The sequence below is a fragment of the Apodemus sylvaticus genome, chromosome 7 (genome assembly GCF_947179515.1).
Source record: "Apodemus sylvaticus chromosome 7, mApoSyl1.1, whole genome shotgun sequence".
Taxonomy (NCBI): Eukaryota; Metazoa; Chordata; class Mammalia; order Rodentia; family Muridae; genus Apodemus; species Apodemus sylvaticus.
Window position 1 is genome coordinate 1,350,896 of NC_067478.1, and position 19,104 is coordinate 1,369,999.

Sequence of the window (19,104 nt, forward strand, 5' to 3'; positions counted from 1 at the left end):
TCCTAGTGACCCACAATGCTTTACATAAAAGGCCAGTCTCAAGAAAAACAATACTGTAACACTCTGGGCTTGAGACTGGGACAGGTCTGCCTTTGATGCCATCAAGTGACTGCACACCCTCCAAAGTGTCAGGCCTCTTAGGAGACCATTTCGTACCAGAGGTGTCACCTGCACCCTCCCTCTGTGGTAGAGAGAGGACATACATCTCCGATGAAGTTCAAAGGATCCCATCTAATAACTTCCTGCCACTAAAGTCATGAAACTGAATGGTTGGAAAATATGGAAAGCAGCTATGTGGTGGCCAAGGCATAGTTTATTATGAAACAATTAGTTCTGAGACAAATCCAGTGCAACACACATTATACAAGATTCCATGTTAGTTGATATTAGACATGGCACAATCTAAGCAATTTTCTAATAAATTCCATGTTTGTCTCCCCCCTCTCCACCCTCCACAGACAGGGTTTCTCTGTGTTTAACATCCCTGGCTGTCCTGGAACTCACTTTACAGACCAGGCTGGCCTTAAACTCACAGAGATCCATCTGCTTCTGCTTCCCAAGAGCTGGGATTAAAGATGTGTGCCACCAAATCTACTTAAGGACTGTTTCTTATAGAGAGTATTTACAGCAACATTTGTCACATTAGCATGGGTCAAAAGCCACAATGGCACACACAATCCTTTTATAAACTACTTCTTATTTGAACATAAATTTGAACTGTTTAAATTACTGATGATTCATAAAAACCCAAAACATGAAAAGCTGATTTTAGCATCTGCTTTTTTCTAATGCACTGTGGGTCTGCTCTGGACAGGGAGCAGGCTTCTCACTGCAGAAGACACTGAGCACAGGTGGCCCTGCTTCAGCTGCGAATGAGCCACAGCTGAAGCAATAAAGAAAGCTTCCTAAGGAGCTTCAGGCTAAGTTATAATAGTACATCTTACTCATCTCGGGATGCCTGTGCCTACCCAGAATATGCTCTACAGATATTTTAATTGGTAGAAGAAATCATGTATTTAAGTTCTCTGTCACTGATGTTTTAGTAAACTAGTATCAGACAATTTGTTTTTGTTTTTGTTTTTTTTGTTGTTGTTTTTTGAGACAGGGTTTCTCTGTGTAGCTCTGGCTGTCCTGGAACTCACTTTGTAGACCAGGCTGGCCTCGAACTCAGAAATCCACCTGCCTCTGCCTCCCAAGTGCTGGGATTAAAGGCGTGCACCACCACTGCCCAGCCAAATAAGGTTAATAGTATATATTCAATATGGTTTAAAATTTTTTCTCTTAAGCAAAATTTGGTTATTTAATTTTTAATTTGGTTATTTAATTTTTGCTATTCATCAGTCATCTGTTTTGAATAACTGTTTATTACTGTCTACATAGTTACGTCTATGAGACGTAACTTTGAAGGTGCACATTAAACTGTGTTACATGTAAAAACTGAGTTCCAGTCCTAAAGAGCTATACTGAATGAGACCAATTAATATACACTCACATTCACTATATAAAAATATATGACTCTTACAGAACCTTCTATTGCATATCTTTAAAATAGTTTTTTTTTCCTTTTAGTATCTTTTGCCTAGTCATCAGCATCATAAATCTAGGGGGATAAAACCTTTTAAAAACAAGTTTCTTAGCATAAAATCACTAAAAATAAAACCCACCCCACTTTTATAGCAGCAGTTAGACACTTTGTTCTAACATATAAATACTAATGTTATATCAAACTGAATTTAAACAAATTCAACAGTTTTTCAATTCTTCAGAAAATAAAACAGATATCTGTGTTACTTCATGGCTTCTCCTTTCTTCCAGTTCCATGGGATGCACAGGTCTCCATCTTGCATAACAGAATAGAAATGTGAGACGCAGAGGTGCATCCCATACAGATAGGGCAGCGAATGTTCTAGGAGTCTCTTACAGCAATCTACCATCTGTCTGCTAGAAATGCTGGGTTCTTTATACAACTTCTCCAGAGAAAATTTCTTTGTTGAAGCCTGTATCAATTCATTTTCCATAACTTTTAACCTATTAAATAAAAAAGCTACTGTAAGTTATTACTAAATAGAAGACAGAAGATAAACATATTCTTTTTTTTTAAGTTAAAAATTCCTTAATTTTTTATTCCTGGTACCACTGATAAACATATTCTTAACTGTTGGGGTGATGGCACACTGTCCATACAAGACAGTGATGTGAAAAGACATGTCCAGAGCTACCCTGAGCCAAGTGCTGGCGATTTATTTTCATTCTTCAAGAATTTAGTCAATCTTTTTAGCATCAGAGAGATAAAAACAATACACAACTTTTTCCTATTTTCACAGATTTATTATGTTTAATGGTTTGGGTGTTTTATCTAAATGCATGTCTGTGGACTACCTGTGTGCTTGGTGCCCTCAGACAACAGAAAAAAGTGATAGAATCCTGGAACTGGAGTTACAGATGGTTGTGAGCTACCATTTGGGTACTAGAAATCAAACGTGAGTCCTCTAGAAGGGCAGTCAGTGCTCTCAACCACTGAGCCATCTTTCCAGACCAATAATGCATAGTTTTAAAAGTTTTTATATACCTCCTTCAGCCACTGCTAGTGACTAAATGAAGAAATTGACTGTCTGTCTGTCTATCCATCTACCCATCATCTATCCACCTATCCATCCATCCATCATCCATCCATCATTCATCCATCATCTACTCATCCATCATCCATCCTCCCATCATCTAACTCATCCATCATCCATCCATCATCCATCCATCCATCATCTAACTCATCCATCATACATCCATCATCCACCCATCCATCATCCATCCATCCATTCATCCATCCATCCATCATCCATCCATCTATCCATTATCCATCCATCCATCCATCCATCAATCAATCATCCATGCATCATCCATCCATCATCCATCCACCCATCCATCCATCCATCCATCCATCCATCCATCCATCCATCATCCATGCATCATCCATCCATCAATCTATCCATCAATCATCCATCCACGCATCATCCATCCATCCATCCATCAATCATCCATCCATGCATCATCCATCCATCCATCCATCCATCCATCATCCATCCATCATCCATCCATCCACCCACCCGCCCATCCATCCATCCGACCGTCCGTCCTTCCTTACTGGGATGCTTCGATTGGGCTGTGCCTGCCCTAAGCTGCTCATCCCTTCTTGCTCAACTGTCTGAGCCTGTTGTCCATCTGTCTGCCTATTCTGTCACATGGACTCACTCCTACACTTTCTCCTCTATACTAGACACAACTCTACAGCTTCAAACCTGTAAGAAGGAAAGCACTGGCTGTCAAGTGGTTCAAAGTACAAACAACATGGTAACAAGTACTTATGAACTACAACTACTTACACTTTAAAATTTAAATATGACTGCACTAAAGAGATGGCTCAGTCCTTTCAAGCACTTGTGGCTCTTCCAGAGATGCAAGTTCAAATCTCAGCACCAACATGGTGGCTCACAAGTGCCCGTAATTGCAGCTTCGGGGGGTCCAATTGCCCTCTTTGGTCTCTACTGATACCAACAGAGAGGACACCTACACGTGAATAAAATGCAAGCAATACTCTCTATTATCTGCCTGAAAGTCAGGCCTCATGCATCAAAGTGGGCCTTGAGCCTCCTGGAGTGGACAGTACTTACTTCTCCCTTCTTGTCATATTTTCTCTTGCCTGCTGGGCTTTGGTTCTCATGAATGACTGCAGGCTCGCTGGATCCGAGAGAGCTGGGATATTAAAATGCCCAAGTTCATGCAAACTTGGTGCATACCTGTCACTGAAATGGAGCATGTATTAAGGGCAATATTACCACCTCCACAGATAATGCTTTTTTTTTTAAATTGCAAGTGACTGAAAAGTAATCATCAGCCAGGCGTGGTGGCGCATGCCTTTAATCCCAGCACTTGGGAGGCAGAGGCCAGCCTGGTCTACAGAGTGAGTTCCAGGACAGCCAGAACTATACAGAGAAACCCTGACTCAAAAAACAAAACAAACAAAGAAAAGTAATCATCAAAATCTACCTTAAGCTGTGTGTGGTGGGCATGCCTTTAACCCCACCATGGGGAGGCAGAGGCAGGTGGATCTCTGAGTTTGAGGCTAGCCTGGTCTATAAAGTTAGGTCCAGGTTCCAGGACAGTCAGGGCTACACAGAGAAATCCTGTCTCAGGGAAAAAAACAAAAAAACAAAACAAAAAAAACAAAGAAACAAAGCTAAAAAGGAAGAAAGTAAGAAAGAAAAAAAGAACGAAAAGCTACCTTAGACTGATAGGAACACTGATGATGAGAACACCCGTCCAAGTGAGTCTGAGTGTCGGGGAGGACATGCTACTGTTCTCTGAGACACACGGCAGTGACTGACAAGTGAGTCTGTGTGTCGGGGAGGACATGCTACTGTTCTCTGTGACAGACGGCAGTGACTGACAAGTCAGTCTGTGTGTCGGGGAGGACATGCTACTGTTCTCTGAGACACACGGCAGCGACTGACAAGTGAGTCTGTGTGTCGGGGAGGACATGCTACTGTTCTCTGAGACACACGGCAGTGACTGACAAGTGAGTCTGTGTGTCGGGGAGGGCATGCTACTGTTCTCTGAGACACACGGCAGTGACTGACAAGTGAGTCTGTGTGTCGGGGAGGGCATGCTACTGTTCTCTGAGACACACGGCAGTGACTGACAAGTCAGTCTGTGTGTCGGGGAGGACATGCTACTGTTCTCTGTGACAGACGGCAGTGACTGACAAGTCAGTCTGTGTGTCAGGGAGGACATGCTACTGTTCTCTGAGACACACGGCAGTGACTGACAAGTCAGTCTGAGTGTCGGGGAGGACATGCTACTGTTCTCTGTGACAGACGGCAGTGACTGACAAGTCAGTCTGAGTGTCGGGGAGGACATGCTACTGTTCTCTGAGACACACGGCAGCGACTGACAAGTGAGTCTGTGTGTCGGGGAGGACATGCTCACTGTTCTCTGAGACACATGGCAGTGACTGACAAGTCAGTCTGTGTGTCAGGGAGGACATGCTACTGTTCTCTGAGACACACGGCAGTGACTGACAAGTCAGTCTGTGTGTCGGGGAGGACATGCTACTGTTCTCTGAGACACACGGCAGCGACTGACAAGTCAGTCTGTGTGTCAGGGAGGACATGCTACTGTTCTCTGAGACACACGGCAGTGACTGACAAGTGAGTCTGTGTGTCGGGGAGGACATGCTACTGTTCTCTGAGACACACGGCAGTGACTGACAAGTCAGTCTGTGTGTCGGGGAGGACATGCTACTGTTCTCTGAGACACACGGCAGTGACTGACAAGTGAGTCTGTGTGTCAGGGAGGACATGCTACTGTTCTCTGAGACACACGGCAGTGACTGACAAGTGAGTCTGTGTGTCAGGGAGGACATGCTACTGTTCTCTGAGACACACGGCAGTGACTGACAAGTCAGTCTGTGTGTCAGGGAGGACATGCTACTGTTCTCTGTGACAGATGGCAGTGACTGACAAGTCAGTCTGTGTGTCAGGGAGGACATGCTACTGTTCTCTGAGACACACGGCAGTGACTGACAAGTCAGTCTGTGTGTCAGGGAGGACATGCTACTGTTCTCTGTGACAGACGGCAGTGACTGACAAGTCAGTCTGTGTGTCAGGGAGGACATGCTACTGTTCTCTGAGACACACGGCAGTGACTGACAAGTCAGTCTGTGTGTCAGGGAGGACATGCTACTGTTCTCTGAGACACACGGCAGTGACTGACAAGTCAGTCTGTGTGTCAGGGAGGACATGCTACTGTTCTCTGTGACAGACGGCAGTGACTGACAAGTCAGTCTGTGTGTCAGGGAGGACATGCTACTGTTCTCTGAGACACACGGCAGTGACTGACAAGTCAGTCTGTGTGTCAGGGAGGACATGCTACTGTTCTCTGTGACAGACGGCAGTGACTGACAAGTCAGTCTGTGTGTCAGGGAGGACATGCTACTGTTCTCTGTGACAGACGGCAGTGACTGACAAGTCAGTCTGTGTGTCGGGGAGGACATGCTACTGTTCTCTGAGACACACGGCAGTGACTGACAAGTGAGTCTGTGTGTCGGGGAGGACATGCTACTGTTCTCTGTGACAGACGGCAGTGACTGACAAGTGAGTCTGTGTGTCAGGGAGGACATGCTACTGTTCTCTGAGACAGACGGCAGTGACTGACAAGTGAGTCTGTGTGTCGGGGAGGACATGCTACTGTTCTCTGAGACACACGGCAGCGACTGACAAGTCAGTCTGTGTGTCAGGGAGGACTTGAGATTGCATTTAATAGCACAGAGCAAAAGTGCAGGTAAAAAGCACGCACACGCACGCATGCAGACACACACACACACACACACACACACACACACACACACGCACAAGCATGCACACTAGCTATTCACCTAACTTCTCATGTTTATATGATTGACTTCCCTGAGCAGTGGCCATATCTTCAAAGAATGTTCTAGAGATCCACTCTTCAGTCTGTTAGTTTGGTTTTCCACATATGCAGAACTGCGCTGTGAACACAATTCTTTTCACAAGTAGGTGACTTTCTTTTGTTTTTGAGATAGGGTTACACTGTTTAGCTCAGGCTGGCCTTGAATTTACAGTGATCCTCCTGTATAATATTATAATTTCATATAAAGCCATACATAATACAATTTATTATGTATTAATATATAATGTGTAACACATAATTTTATATAATTATATAAAAACAATATGTTATATAATGATTATATTTAAATAAATATTATATATAATTATATACTATATAGCATATCATATATAATTGTATAAAACTATAAAATAATCATATTTATATAGCAGATATATAATTATATAGGATATATTTTATATAATTATATATAATTAATAACTATATATAAGTAATAAATAGTATATAATTACATAATATATTATATAAGTTTACAAAGTTATATAACACATATATAATTTATATATGATATAAAAGTATATTTATAAAAATACACATTATACATATAATAATATATTATTATATATTTTATATGTAATATATATATATATGTGTGTGTGTGTGTGTGTGTTTCAGTCTCTATATGCGAGTGCAGTGCCTGAGGAGTTAAAGGCACTGGATCCCCTGGAGCTGCTGGCATTCTAGGTGGTGTGGAGCTGCCTGATATCCGCACCGGGGAACTGAATTTGAATCCTCTACAAAAGGAGTATCCACTCTTAACCATTCATTTGAAACAGAAAACAGAAGAGCTGAAGCACACACATCCCATGCAGTTCTGATGCTCACCTGCTAAGGATCATTTGCAAGCCGCTCAGGTTCTGGGGATGGGGAGGCAGGCCGCTCCTCAGCAGCTGGTTATGGAAGGTGTTAAGGAGAGAGTAGTACTCTTCCAGCGTGAGTGCCGGCTGGAACTCTTCGATGTAAACCACTTGGATTCCCCCTAGAAGACTGCTTATTTGGTCTTCTAGGGCTGACATTCTCCTCTGAAGGTCAAAATAACTTGGCAAGCTTTCAAAAAGCTATAGTATTGGAAAAAAAAAAAGAGACATAATCAGCTTTATATTACCATAACTTTAGGAGTCCAATAAATGAGATGCCTTTAAAAATTTATTTTAATGTTTTTCTTTTATTGAGGCAGGATTTAATGTCTCAAAATTAATGACTGTGTAGCCCTGTCAGTCCTGGAGCTAGTTTGGTAGACCAGGCTGACCTTCAATTTGGAGGTCCTCCTGCCTCTGCCTCCTGAGTGCTGGGATTAAAGGGGTGTGCAACTCCTGCCTGAGTAAATAAGAAAGTTTTAAAAATTATTTTTGTAGATGGCACATTCAAGTAAAATACAGTAAAAGAAGACAATATAATCCTGCAAACATTAATATTCAAAACATATTGTCAGACTGGGCGGTCTTAGACAGGAACTGAGAAGCGGCTTCAGAAAGAGAAACCCCAAGTAAAAGTCAGCCCCAGGCACTGACAGGCCATGGGCTTGTGCGTGCATGCATACATCCCACATCCTAAGCATTATGTAGAGGTTAAACTCAGTTCACATTCAACTGACAAGCGCGAAAAGCACTCCTGGGTACCTGCTGTGTGGGTGCCAGCAGCAACTGCACATGTAGGGTGTGAGGGCTTTCTGTATTTGCTGCAGTTCACATTCCAGAGGCAAGAAAACAAAGCAAGACTGTGAGCTCAAGTGCTGCCCGAGGCTGCCAAGACTTCGGACTTCACCAGAGTAGAAGAGAATTTAGAGACATGGATGTAAGATGACTGGGGGACAGGGGGCGGAGGAAGATCGTGTCCAAAACCAACAGGAAGCTGAGCGTGGCTGGTGCACAGCAGGCACATCTGCTGGTGAGTGGAAAGAGGAGAGCCTGAGGGGAGGGAGGAGCTAGGGTCAGAGGATTTTAAGGACAGAGGTTGTCTACTGAAAGATGGGCTCTGTACAAGGCTAAGAGGACTAGAAAGCATCGGGCAGTCTATCACGGGGGTAATTACAGAGTTCTATAACAATCCATCATCTACTGGTTGTTTTGTAAAAAAATCATCCCACTTCTTGCTTTGACTCTCTTTTTGGGTTACTTATGTGTATACAGTAAGTACATCAGGTTCTTTGAGAACTGTGGATTCAGTGTGCACTGCATTTCTATAACAGAAAGAGGTGCGTGTCTCTGAATGTGAGTGCAGACATACTAGTAAGGCTGTAAGCACTCTGTTGACTAGTGTGGTTTGTTTATACTGTCTTTTCACAAGTGCAGACCCATGTGAGATCATACTTGCACTACCGCATCTGCCACATGTCCTGTCGGTGGCCAGCTATCTTTGCTGCTGATCCCCATGTGCAGGCAGCCACAGCACCGTTCTTCTGTCCTGTGTACAGGACATACCCTCCAGACACTGACTTCCCACCTTGGCCTCTGCACCTAACAGGGCCTCGTCCTCATTTCTGAGCAGAACTTATACTCAACTACATGAGGATTTCCTCTGCTCTTGGATACTATGAATATTTATGCATTAATTTCTACATGACAGTTTTTCATTTTCCAGCATAAATGCCCAAGAGTGAACTTTTGGGTCACATGCCAAGCATGGTCCTTAAGTTCTTTAGTTCTTTCAGATGCTGTGTTCCTTGCAGAGTGTCTGTCCACTGGATTCACGCCAGCAGTGCAGGACAGCCAGCCCTCTGCATCCTCATCGTCACTGTGTGCTGCTGTTCCCACTCAGCAGTATGGACCAGTGTGGGGTTGGGGAACACTAACTTATATTCGCCTATAGTAATTGTTGTCTCGGAGGCTCACTGCCTCCGTCTCTAACCTAGACCAAGTCCTGGAAACTTTGGCCTCTGTGTGATCTAATTTAGGCCTAGAATGTTTTTAGCTTCTGAGACTTGCTCACCCTTTCTAGCTCTTTCTGAACTCTATCTGGCTGGTTCAATTCAGCTACTGATTCAAGTAGCTGATTTGGCTTCTCTCAGCTTCCCTTGAATTGCTGTGCTTGACATCAAACTAACTCTTTTTTTTTTTTAAAGATTTATTTATTATTATATGAAAGTACACTGTATCTATCTTCAGATACACCAGGAGAGGGCATCAGATCTCATTACAGATGGTTGTGAGCCACCATGTGGTTGCTGGGATTTGAACTCAGGTCCTTCAGAAGAGCAGTCAGCACTCTTAAATACTGAGCCATCTCTCCAGCCCCTCAAACTAACTCTTAACAATCTGTTCTAACCTTATGGCTGTTTCTTATTCTCTGGCTCATTCTGCCTTCACTTGTGTCTAGCTTGTTCTCTCTTCAACCTGTCTCTGTAAAACTCCCTTTCTCTCCTCTCTTCTCTTCTCCTGTCCTCTCCTCTCCCTCCTTCTCTCCTTCTCTCGGTACTGCCCTCTAAGCAGCTTCCTTTTCCTCTTTCTTCTCATGAGAGTTGGGCTTATCCTATTCTGTCAAATCTTTCTTTGATTTATCACTCTATCACTCAGTTAGACATTTCTTTCAAACATGGGAGCTTCCTTCTACAAACTACCTTCACCTTCATAGTTTGGGATTACAAGTGTGTACTAAGGGCAAGTCTGATTTCCAGCCAGAGGGATTAATGGGGTGTGCTGATACATCACATCTAGAAACAGCTTTTTTCAGTAAATAACCCAGTCTCAGGGTTTTAAACCTAGCACATGGGCCTGTGAGATGATCTGAGAGCAAAAGCACATGCTCAAGTGTGAGGGTCCGACCCAATCCCGGGAGCCCAGGGCAGGAAACCAATGACTTCTACAGCCTGCCCTCTGACTTCTGTGTGCACACATGCAGACATGTACATGAAATAAAAAAGTAGAAAAGAAAGCTATCTTCTCCTTCATGTACTACTTATGCGATATCACTAGACTGAAAACTGGAGCTATCCTTTCAAGTGCTGCAGCCTGCTGGCATACTACTGTTGCTTGGCAGGAAAGCACCAGTCAGAAAGGCCTGCTAGCTGTTGGCTCCCCCTTACCCTCGTCCAGTGGTGGTGGACATCCATGGTTCCCAGCATCACGTGGCCCAGTGCACTCATACCGGAGCGGTCTGTGAACACAACGGTGCATCCTGACGATAAAACACAAACCCTCGGTTATGGCCTAGAGGATTCGTCCTTGTAACACTGTGCAAATAATTACTGAAACTTAGTGTATACACTCAGGACTACATCCACTAGATCCTAGAGGCTTGTATTATATTTCTGTTTATTTAAAAGAACAGATTTGGGCTGGAGAGATGGCTCAGCGGTTAAGAGCACTGACTGCTCTTCCAGAGGTCCTGAGTTCAATTCCCAACAACCACATGGTGGCTCACAGCTATCTGTAATGGGATCTGATGTCCTCTTCTGGTGTGTCTGAAGGCTGTGACAGTGTACTTACATACATAAAATAAATAAATAAATAAATCTTAAAGGAACAGATTTAAACTTTAAAACTTTTTTTCAAGACAGAGTTTTTCTGTGTAGCCCTGGCTGTTCAGGAACTCAGAGGCCTGCCTGCCTCGCTCTGTATCTCGGATGCTGGGATTGAAGGTGTATGCTATCCCTCTTAAGCATTTAGCTCTGATAAAGTCAGTCAGCCACTACAATGTTACAGGGGCGTACTGTAGCACATGCAGTCGTGAAAGAGCGTCAACAACAGTTACCTTTTGCATTCTGAAGTGGCTCCAGGTTCTGCTGTGCTAGGCGGCTAAGACTGTGTAGCTGGCTGCAGCGATGGGCCACTCCCCAGCCCCTCTGCCACCTAAGTCAATGACACAGTGACATTAACAGCAGCACCTCAGAGGATGAACGGGCTCTCACTCCAACTGCCTGCTTCCCGAAGTGGATGTGCATCATGCTTTAACTGATCTTACGGTTCCAAGGTGTTTATTGCTCTTAAAGTTTTAAAACAATCATTCCTATTATTCTAATTGCTGTGTGTGTGTGTGTGGGGGGGGGTGGCTTATGCCACTGCATGGCCACAAGGTCAGAGGACACTGGCAGGAGTTGGTTCTTTCCTTCCACTTTAGGGTCTAAGGACAGAACTCAAGTTGTTAAGCTTGCATAGTAAATACTTTTTACCCACTGAACCATCTCTCCAGCTCCACCCAACCTCCCCCCCCCCCCCCCCACTTAAACCTCCATGATCTCTCGATGTAGCTCAAACTACTTGAGCCTGAGATGAGGATCCTGGGTATTACAGAAGTGTGCTACTATACTATACTTGGTATTAGATGATCTGTAAACGTTTAATGTGTATTACTGTGTGAGAGCATGAGGTCTGTATGTAGCTGCATAATGTGTATATGTGTGCACATGTCTATGTTTATGGAAGCCAGAGGACAACTTTGTGGAATCAAGTCTCTCCTTCCCCCTTTATGTGGGATCTGGGAGGTGGAATTCAGGTCATCAGGCATGGTGACGGGTGCCTTCAACCACTGAGCCATCTTGCCAGCCCCAAGAAATAGTGGATTTTTAAATAAAGCAACTTTTGAAAGAAAGAAAGAAAGAAAGAGAGAGAGAGAGAGAAAGAGAAAGAGAGAGAGAGAGAAAGAGAGAAAGAGAGAGAAAGAAAGGAAGGAAGGAAGGAAGGAAGGAAGGAAGGAAGGAAGGAAGGAAGGATGGAAGGAAGGGAAATGAATTATCAGGTGTTGTGATTTGAATAAGAATGGCCCCACAGGCTCACAGATCTGAATGCTTAGCCAACAGAGACTGGCACTATTTGAAAGGATTAGGTGCAGCTTGGAGGAAGTAGGGCACTGGGTGTGGCTTTGAGGTTTCAAAAGCCCATGCCAGGTTCAGTGTCTCTCTCTGCCTACCAATCATGACGCAGAACTATCAGCTACTGTTTCAGTGTCTTCCTGCATGCTGCCATGCTTCTTGTCATAATAATAATTAACTAAACCTCTGAAACTATAAGCAAGCCCCCAATTAAATGCTTTCTTTTGTAAGAGTTGCCTTGGCCGTGGTGTCTCTTTACAGCAATAGAACAGTTACTAAGACACAGGAGTAAAAGCATTGTTGCCATGTCAATGCACTGCAAAGACATAAAAAACAAAATGTTGTTTGTATTTTAAAATAAGAGAATGGGTTTTGGAGTTGAGCATGATGCTAGAGCATAGACTTTGAATGCATACCTGGGTTCAGTCCTCCATATTTCCTAGACACACACACACACACACACACACACACACACACACACACACACGTACATGGTGGAAAAGGGGAAACCAATTTCTGTAAATGACCCATTTTACATACATATGCTGTAGCATGTACACACACACACACATAATGGAAAAGGGGAAACTGATTTCTGTAAATGACCCATTTTACATATATATGCTGTAACATGTACACACACACACACACACATGCACATGGTGGAAAAGGGGAAACTGATTTCTGTAAATGACCCATTTTACATACATATGCTATAGCATGTACACACACACACAAATAAATGTAATAAAAGATTCAACTATTGTGCCCAAAATATCAGAACTTAAATCTTACTTCTGTGTTTTAAACAAAAATTCATCTTAGTATTCTTACAGATGTCTGATTATATTCACAAAATGACAATTGAAAAATATTAGATTATCAGAGAAATTAAAAAGGCAAATACTTAACTACTGGAAAGTATTAACACTAGGTAACTCTTGTACTTTCATTACTTTTTTAATTAAAAAAGTACTTTTGAGATAAGGTCTCATTAGTCTCAGGCTAGTCTGGAACTTGTCATTTGGCCAAAGATGCTCATCTTCTTGATCATCCTGTTTCTCCCTACTTAATCATGGGATTACAGGTGTGTACCACCATGCCTGGTTTTTATGGTGCTGGGGATGAAACCCAGGGCCCCCTGCATACTCAGCAAGCACTTTATTAACTGAGCTACACTCATTCCTGCATATTTGCATGTGTGCACAGGTGTGGGGGTCTGAAAGAGACTGGCCTCCATAGGCTGGTTTGTATGTTTAAATGGTTGCTCACTGGTTGGTAGAACTATTTGAGAAGGATTAGGAGGTGTGGCCTTGTTGGAGGAAGTGTGCCATTAGGGGTGGCCTTCAGGGTTTAAAGAGCCCAGGATGTCCCTACCACATGGTGTTGTCTCAACACCTAAGGTCTCAGCTATTGTTCCAATGCCATACCTATGTGTCTGCAGACCATGATGGTCACGTGCTCACCCTCTGAGAGACTGTCAACAAGCTCCCAATTAGATGCTTTCTTTTATAAGCTGCCTTGGTCATGGTGTCTCTTCATAGGAATAAGCCAGTATCTAAGACAACTAGGGCGTTTTCTTTATTACCTGATATCTGAAAGTTGCAGAAGCTCAGATAGCTCGCTCTTCAGTCGATCCAGCTCCTTCCTAAGTGGCAGACTGCTCTTCAGCTTTTTAACAGCACCTTTCCCATTGCTACCTAACCAGGACCTAGAGACCCAAAACAGAAGAAATACTTTACCTTTCTGCCAGTACCACATACATATGGCTGCAGATAGGGGTCAGAGGCAGAGGACAAGCCTAGAACAAGTGAGGCCTCAGCTCCATCCCCAAGAATGCAAACAAAAATAAAACAAACCAACCAACAGTCCCAAACACACTTTAAACTAGTCCTCTGTTAAGCTGAGTTGTCAGATCTTTTTTTTTTTTTTTTTTTTTGACCCAGGGTTTCTCTATGTAACACAGCCCTGGCTGTCCTGGAATTTGTTCTGTAGACCAGGATATCCTTGAACCCTGAGATCTGCCTGCCTCTTCCTCCCAAGTGCTGATTAAAGGCCTGTGCCACCACTGCCTGGCTCAGACCTTTACTTTTTTTTTTTTTTTAAAGATTTATTTATTTATTATATGTAAGTACTCTGTAGCTGTCCTCAGACACCCCAAAAGAGGGCATCAGATCTCATTATTAAGGATGGTTGTGAGCCATTATGTGGGATTTGAACTCATGACCTCTGGAAGAACAGTTGGTGCTCTTAACCACTGAGCTATCTTTCCAGCCCAGACCTTTACTTCTAACAAGCCTACTTCGAGAGGCCGCCTACCCTTGTTGAATCATGTTACTGTTATGGCAACTTCTTCAAGTACTGCAAAAAATTAAATTTTAATCAGACCAAATCTATCACTAGTTTCTAGAGATGAAACAATTATGAAGAATGTGAAGATTCTTGGAAGCCTTTAAATCTGTTTACTGTTGCTGGCTGCAGTAGCTCTTTACTCTGTACAGCCACTCGACAGGTGAGGGCACAAGTGAGAGCCATGCAGACCTGAGCAACATGGGGTGTACACAGCGCTAAAAGAGAGGTAATGTGTGCTGAGGAAGGAGTTCCAAGACAACGTGTGGCTTCTAACCCAGCAGAACTTCATTCTGCCTTTAATTTTAATACTGGGTTGTAGTACCCTACACTCTCAAAGACAACCCTTTCTTCTTTGCCCAGCCTTCTAGTCAGCAAAGCTTGTCGTTCCAGTTCCTTAGCCACAGAGTTCCCAGAGCACACCCAGGTGTGCCTTTCTACCACCCTGGGCTCCACTTCCTTTTCCCCAGCTCAGTGCCCAGCTGAAGTCTTGATTCATCTTCATCAAACTCATAATAAAATAGGTTCAGTAGAAAAGATGTTCTCTTATTCTTATTTCTTACAGTATTTTATTCAAAAACCTTATGAGGAAAAATAAATGTTAAAGAATGTTTTGAGGATTAGAGAGGGGCAGCTGTCAGGAGATGTAGTGAAGGCACCCAAAGCCCTTCCTCAATGATGTCACTTGCTGTGCTAAGAACAGCCAGACACAGGCACACTTGTTATTGCCTGCAGTCTTTAGTTGTTCAACAGACGTCTAGAGAAAGAAGATACATGGGTGGAGTCCTGGGGAGGGGAGCTGAAAAAGTAGTGTATGCAGTGTGTGTGTGTTCGTATGTGTGTGTTCGTGTGTTCACAGAATGAGAAGGTGACTGAGCCAAGGTGTGGGTGGGTCCCAGGCATACTTATACAAGAGAAAGCTCCAGGAGCTGAGAGAAACAGTTTAAAGAGTGAACAGAGCACTCACAGAGCTCCTCACAGGGGATACTTGAAGTATGGGGTAGAGAGCTTACATGTGCCTGACAAAGCCCTCACAGAAGGTGCTACCATCAATCATTTTAGATGTGAGCTAAAGCATTAAGATGCATCTAGTTTAAAACCTGCAAAACAATGAAATCATTATACATTTATCAAATAAATATTTATCCCAGATATCCAATATGGTGGTATGCTGGGAATATAGGGATGATAAAGTCTTCATGTAAAAGAAGACTTAGTAGAAGGAGCAATGAGTGCCACAAAACGAAAGAGAGGCCTCATGAATTGATGTAGACCTGAACCTGAGGAGTGTGGGTAAGAAGGGAGGGTGCGCTGATCGTGCAAATTCACCTCCAGAACCAGCACATACAGATCAGACGGTCTAAGATGTGACAGAAGAGAAGAAGGGGAAGATCATGAAGGGTTCTGCATGGCAGGATGGGGAAGTGGTCCTTACTGCTAGGAAAATGTGCTCAGTAGTTTTTGAGTCACTACCTGGCATATCAATTTATCCTGCCCATAACCCTTTTTAAAAATTCTGAGCCTGTAATCCCAGCACTCTGGGAGGCAGAGGCAGGCGGATTTCAGAGTTCAAGGCCAGCCTGGTCTACAGAGTGAGTTCTAGGACAGCCAGGGCTACACAGAGAAACCCTGTCTTGAAAAATCCAAATCCAAAAAAATCCAAAAAAAAAAAAAAAAAAAAAAAAAAAAAAGAATTCTGAATTCCAAAGTTGAACATAATGGTGCACACCTTAAATTCCAGCACATGGGATACAGAAGCAGGCAGATCTCTGAGTTCAGCCTGGCCTACATAGTGAGTTTTGGGATTGCCACACATTTCTAATTTCAGTACTCTGCAGGGCAAGGCAGCTGCATCTCTGGAAGTGCAAGGCCGGCCTGGGCTACATAGTGAGTTTTAGCCTAGCCACAGATAACTAGTGAGACTGTGACAAAACCAAAACGGAAGCACAGGGGTCACAGATCTAGTGATCAGTCTACACTGCAGTCCACTTTCAGGGCTCTTTCTCTTACAGTACTGCCCTCTCGTGTTTGGCCTAGTCCTTCTCCCATAAAATTACGCTTGCTTAAAGCTAAACGCAAACTCTATAAGGCCTTCTAATGGGCCCACGTATGTCACTGAGGTGTCAATGCTCGAACCATCTAGAGGACTTTGAGTAAGGTTAAGCATCTATCATAATGCTATCATTACTAATTTCATCTAAGAAGCTAAGAAAGATTCTACTTAACTAATGACAAGTTTACCATCATGTCGCGACAAAAAGCTACTGAAAACAGGACTGATGAACAGGGATCAATTTTCCCTGACTTTATTTCCTGAAACAGTAGTTTATAAAGCTGTTCTCTTTAAGGGTACAGAGTAAGCCACAGTAGTCTGAAAAATGAGCAGGCTCTGAGGAGAGTGGGAATTCACATCACAGTGGCTCACAAGATAAAGGCAAATTCTGAAGTAGTGTTTTTAGTACATGCTAATGAAGTTAACAGGAGGGCTCTAGGTGAGCGGCTGCACCTGCACTGCTAAATCCCATTGACCACCCAGGCTGACTTTAATGCCTCTGATTTCCATATGGAACCCTGAATTTGCTAGTGACCACCCAGCCCATCACATGTCTCCTCCAACCAAGGCTTACTTTGTTTTCCTAGTACTCTTGCACTGGGCTACACCTCCCACCTTCATATTTATTTCATAGTTCTAAAGTCAGTAAATTCAGGTCATTTAAGGAATTGGGTAGGTTCTGCAAACATGTAGCACGCAGTGCTGACAGACACATGCCCTATTCTTGAGAACTCACTATCTAGGATAATGTAATAAAATAAAGTATATCATATTAAAGATGGGGAGATTATTGAATATTTAAATGAAGAATTATGAAAAAATTGGCTTATACATGAAACCCTGAAGAATATTTCTGAATTATCTTTTTCTGGTTTCAGTCTGTTTTTTTAAAATTTATTATTATTTATTTTCATTTACAAAAAGATAATCCTTGACATACTTCTAAATTTTTCCTCCTATTGTTTTGGGGGTGTGGCTGCTCCTTCACACAGGGGAAAAGCTACATTCATATGGGTTTGTTTGGGGACCCTGTACAGAATTCAGCAGTAGAACCCCAACTTAGCAGATCTGATTTCAAATTTGACACTTGTTTCTAAATTACCACTGGAAAAAGGAGCAAAGATCCACGCAAATGAATGAACTATGGTACAATGTTCTTTCCAAAGTGTTTGCGTTTTGCAGCTGTAGTTACATGGATGTCTGCTTCAGGCCATTATAGGTGTGTGTGTTTGAATATGTGAGTGTGTGTTATGTGTGTGTGTGTGTTATGTGTGTGTGTGTGTAATATATATATATATATAAATCAGCACACTTTTCAAATAGACAGGGTTACAGCAACAAGCTTATTAACCCTGTGTGTGTGTGTGTGTGTGTGTGTGTGTATAATTTTTTTTAGACATGATACTTTAGTATAACTTTTGCTAATTCAGTAATTCAAGCTATTTTCTGTTCTATTTTACAGCTACAAGGGTGAAAAGTACCCCCACTACATGTCTGTTTTCATTATTTTACCAGATAGCCAGAACTTAGTTCTGGGTCCTTGGGACAATGTTTAAATAATGCATGCTCACTTAGCTCACTCAGGACCAGAACTGTCCTCTACAACATACTCCACAGAGCCACAGAAGGAATGCTTGTCTGAAACAAATTCTTTAATACTCTACCCGTAAACCCTTAGCTGGAGCAAGGTCCAATATTTTCATTTTTGCATTTTGTTTTTTGTTTTTCTTGACTTAAGCAATCTCATTTCTTCTACATCCTGTAGGTCAAACACTCTCAGCACCAGGTCCATCTTTACAGAAGTTAAGGTAAGCAAACAGCATGCTCTTAAAGCAGATGTAGACTTTTGGCAGGCTGTACCAGGAAGGTGTCTATGTCCACTTTCGCCTCTGGATTGTTAAACTAGCACCTGAATGTGACAATTCCTACCTGACAGAGCTGCTCGTCACACCTGCCCTCACTTCTGCCCCATCACTAAAGCATCTCTCATGTCTCCATTTCCCTCTGGCATGTTTGCAGAAAGAAATCTAGGCAATGGAATATATGTGAGAGATGATAGGTCATGCATATACACAGGCATGTACATGCATATACACAGGCATCACAGCTAGACACCTGCCCACACACACTCCTGCCCACACACACTCTTGCCACACACACAAGTATCACAGCTACTCCTGCCCACACACAGGTATCACAGCTAGACTCCTGCCCACACACACTCATGCCACACTGCCCTCTTGTCTCCCTTTCTGCTAACTTCCTCTTCACCTTGGGGGAATGTGGTCAGATGACAAGGGGGACTGTGTCAGAGCAGATAATACACGGGAGGTTCAGTGGCAGCGGACAGCAGAGGATAATGTCCTAAGTTACGGTCAGTCACTGGGTTCTTTGGATACAACTGCTGAAATAGCATGGAACTGGCTTTAAGGAATCTACTCTTAAAAAATGGAAAGAAAAAGAAAAAAAA

The 19,104-nt window shown here is 43.0% G+C and overlaps 1 protein-coding gene across 7 annotated transcripts in view; it reads right to left on the minus strand.

Moving 5' to 3' along the window:
- Positions 1-295: 295 nt before the first annotated feature.
- The window catches only part of Tcaim (T cell activation inhibitor, mitochondrial), a 35,803-nt gene continuing 16,994 nt past the window's right edge, over positions 296-19,104 (minus strand). For 5 of the 7 annotated variants that reach the window (XM_052186899.1, XM_052186901.1, XM_052186905.1 and 2 more), the window contains 6 exons: positions 13,821-13,943; positions 11,176-11,273; positions 10,508-10,599; positions 7,312-7,544; positions 3,666-3,797; positions 296-2,028 (listed from right to left, as the gene is read on the minus strand). In XM_052186899.1, coding sequence (XP_052042859.1) covers positions 1,788-2,028; positions 3,666-3,797; positions 7,312-7,544; positions 10,508-10,599; positions 11,176-11,273; positions 13,821-13,943 — 919 coding nt within the window. In that variant the 3' untranslated portion in view covers positions 296-1,787. The remainder of the gene's footprint in view (positions 2,029-3,665; positions 3,798-7,311; positions 7,545-10,507; positions 10,600-11,175; positions 11,274-13,820; positions 13,944-19,104) is intronic. The other 2 variants (XM_052186902.1, XM_052186903.1) reach the window with 2 other exon arrangements.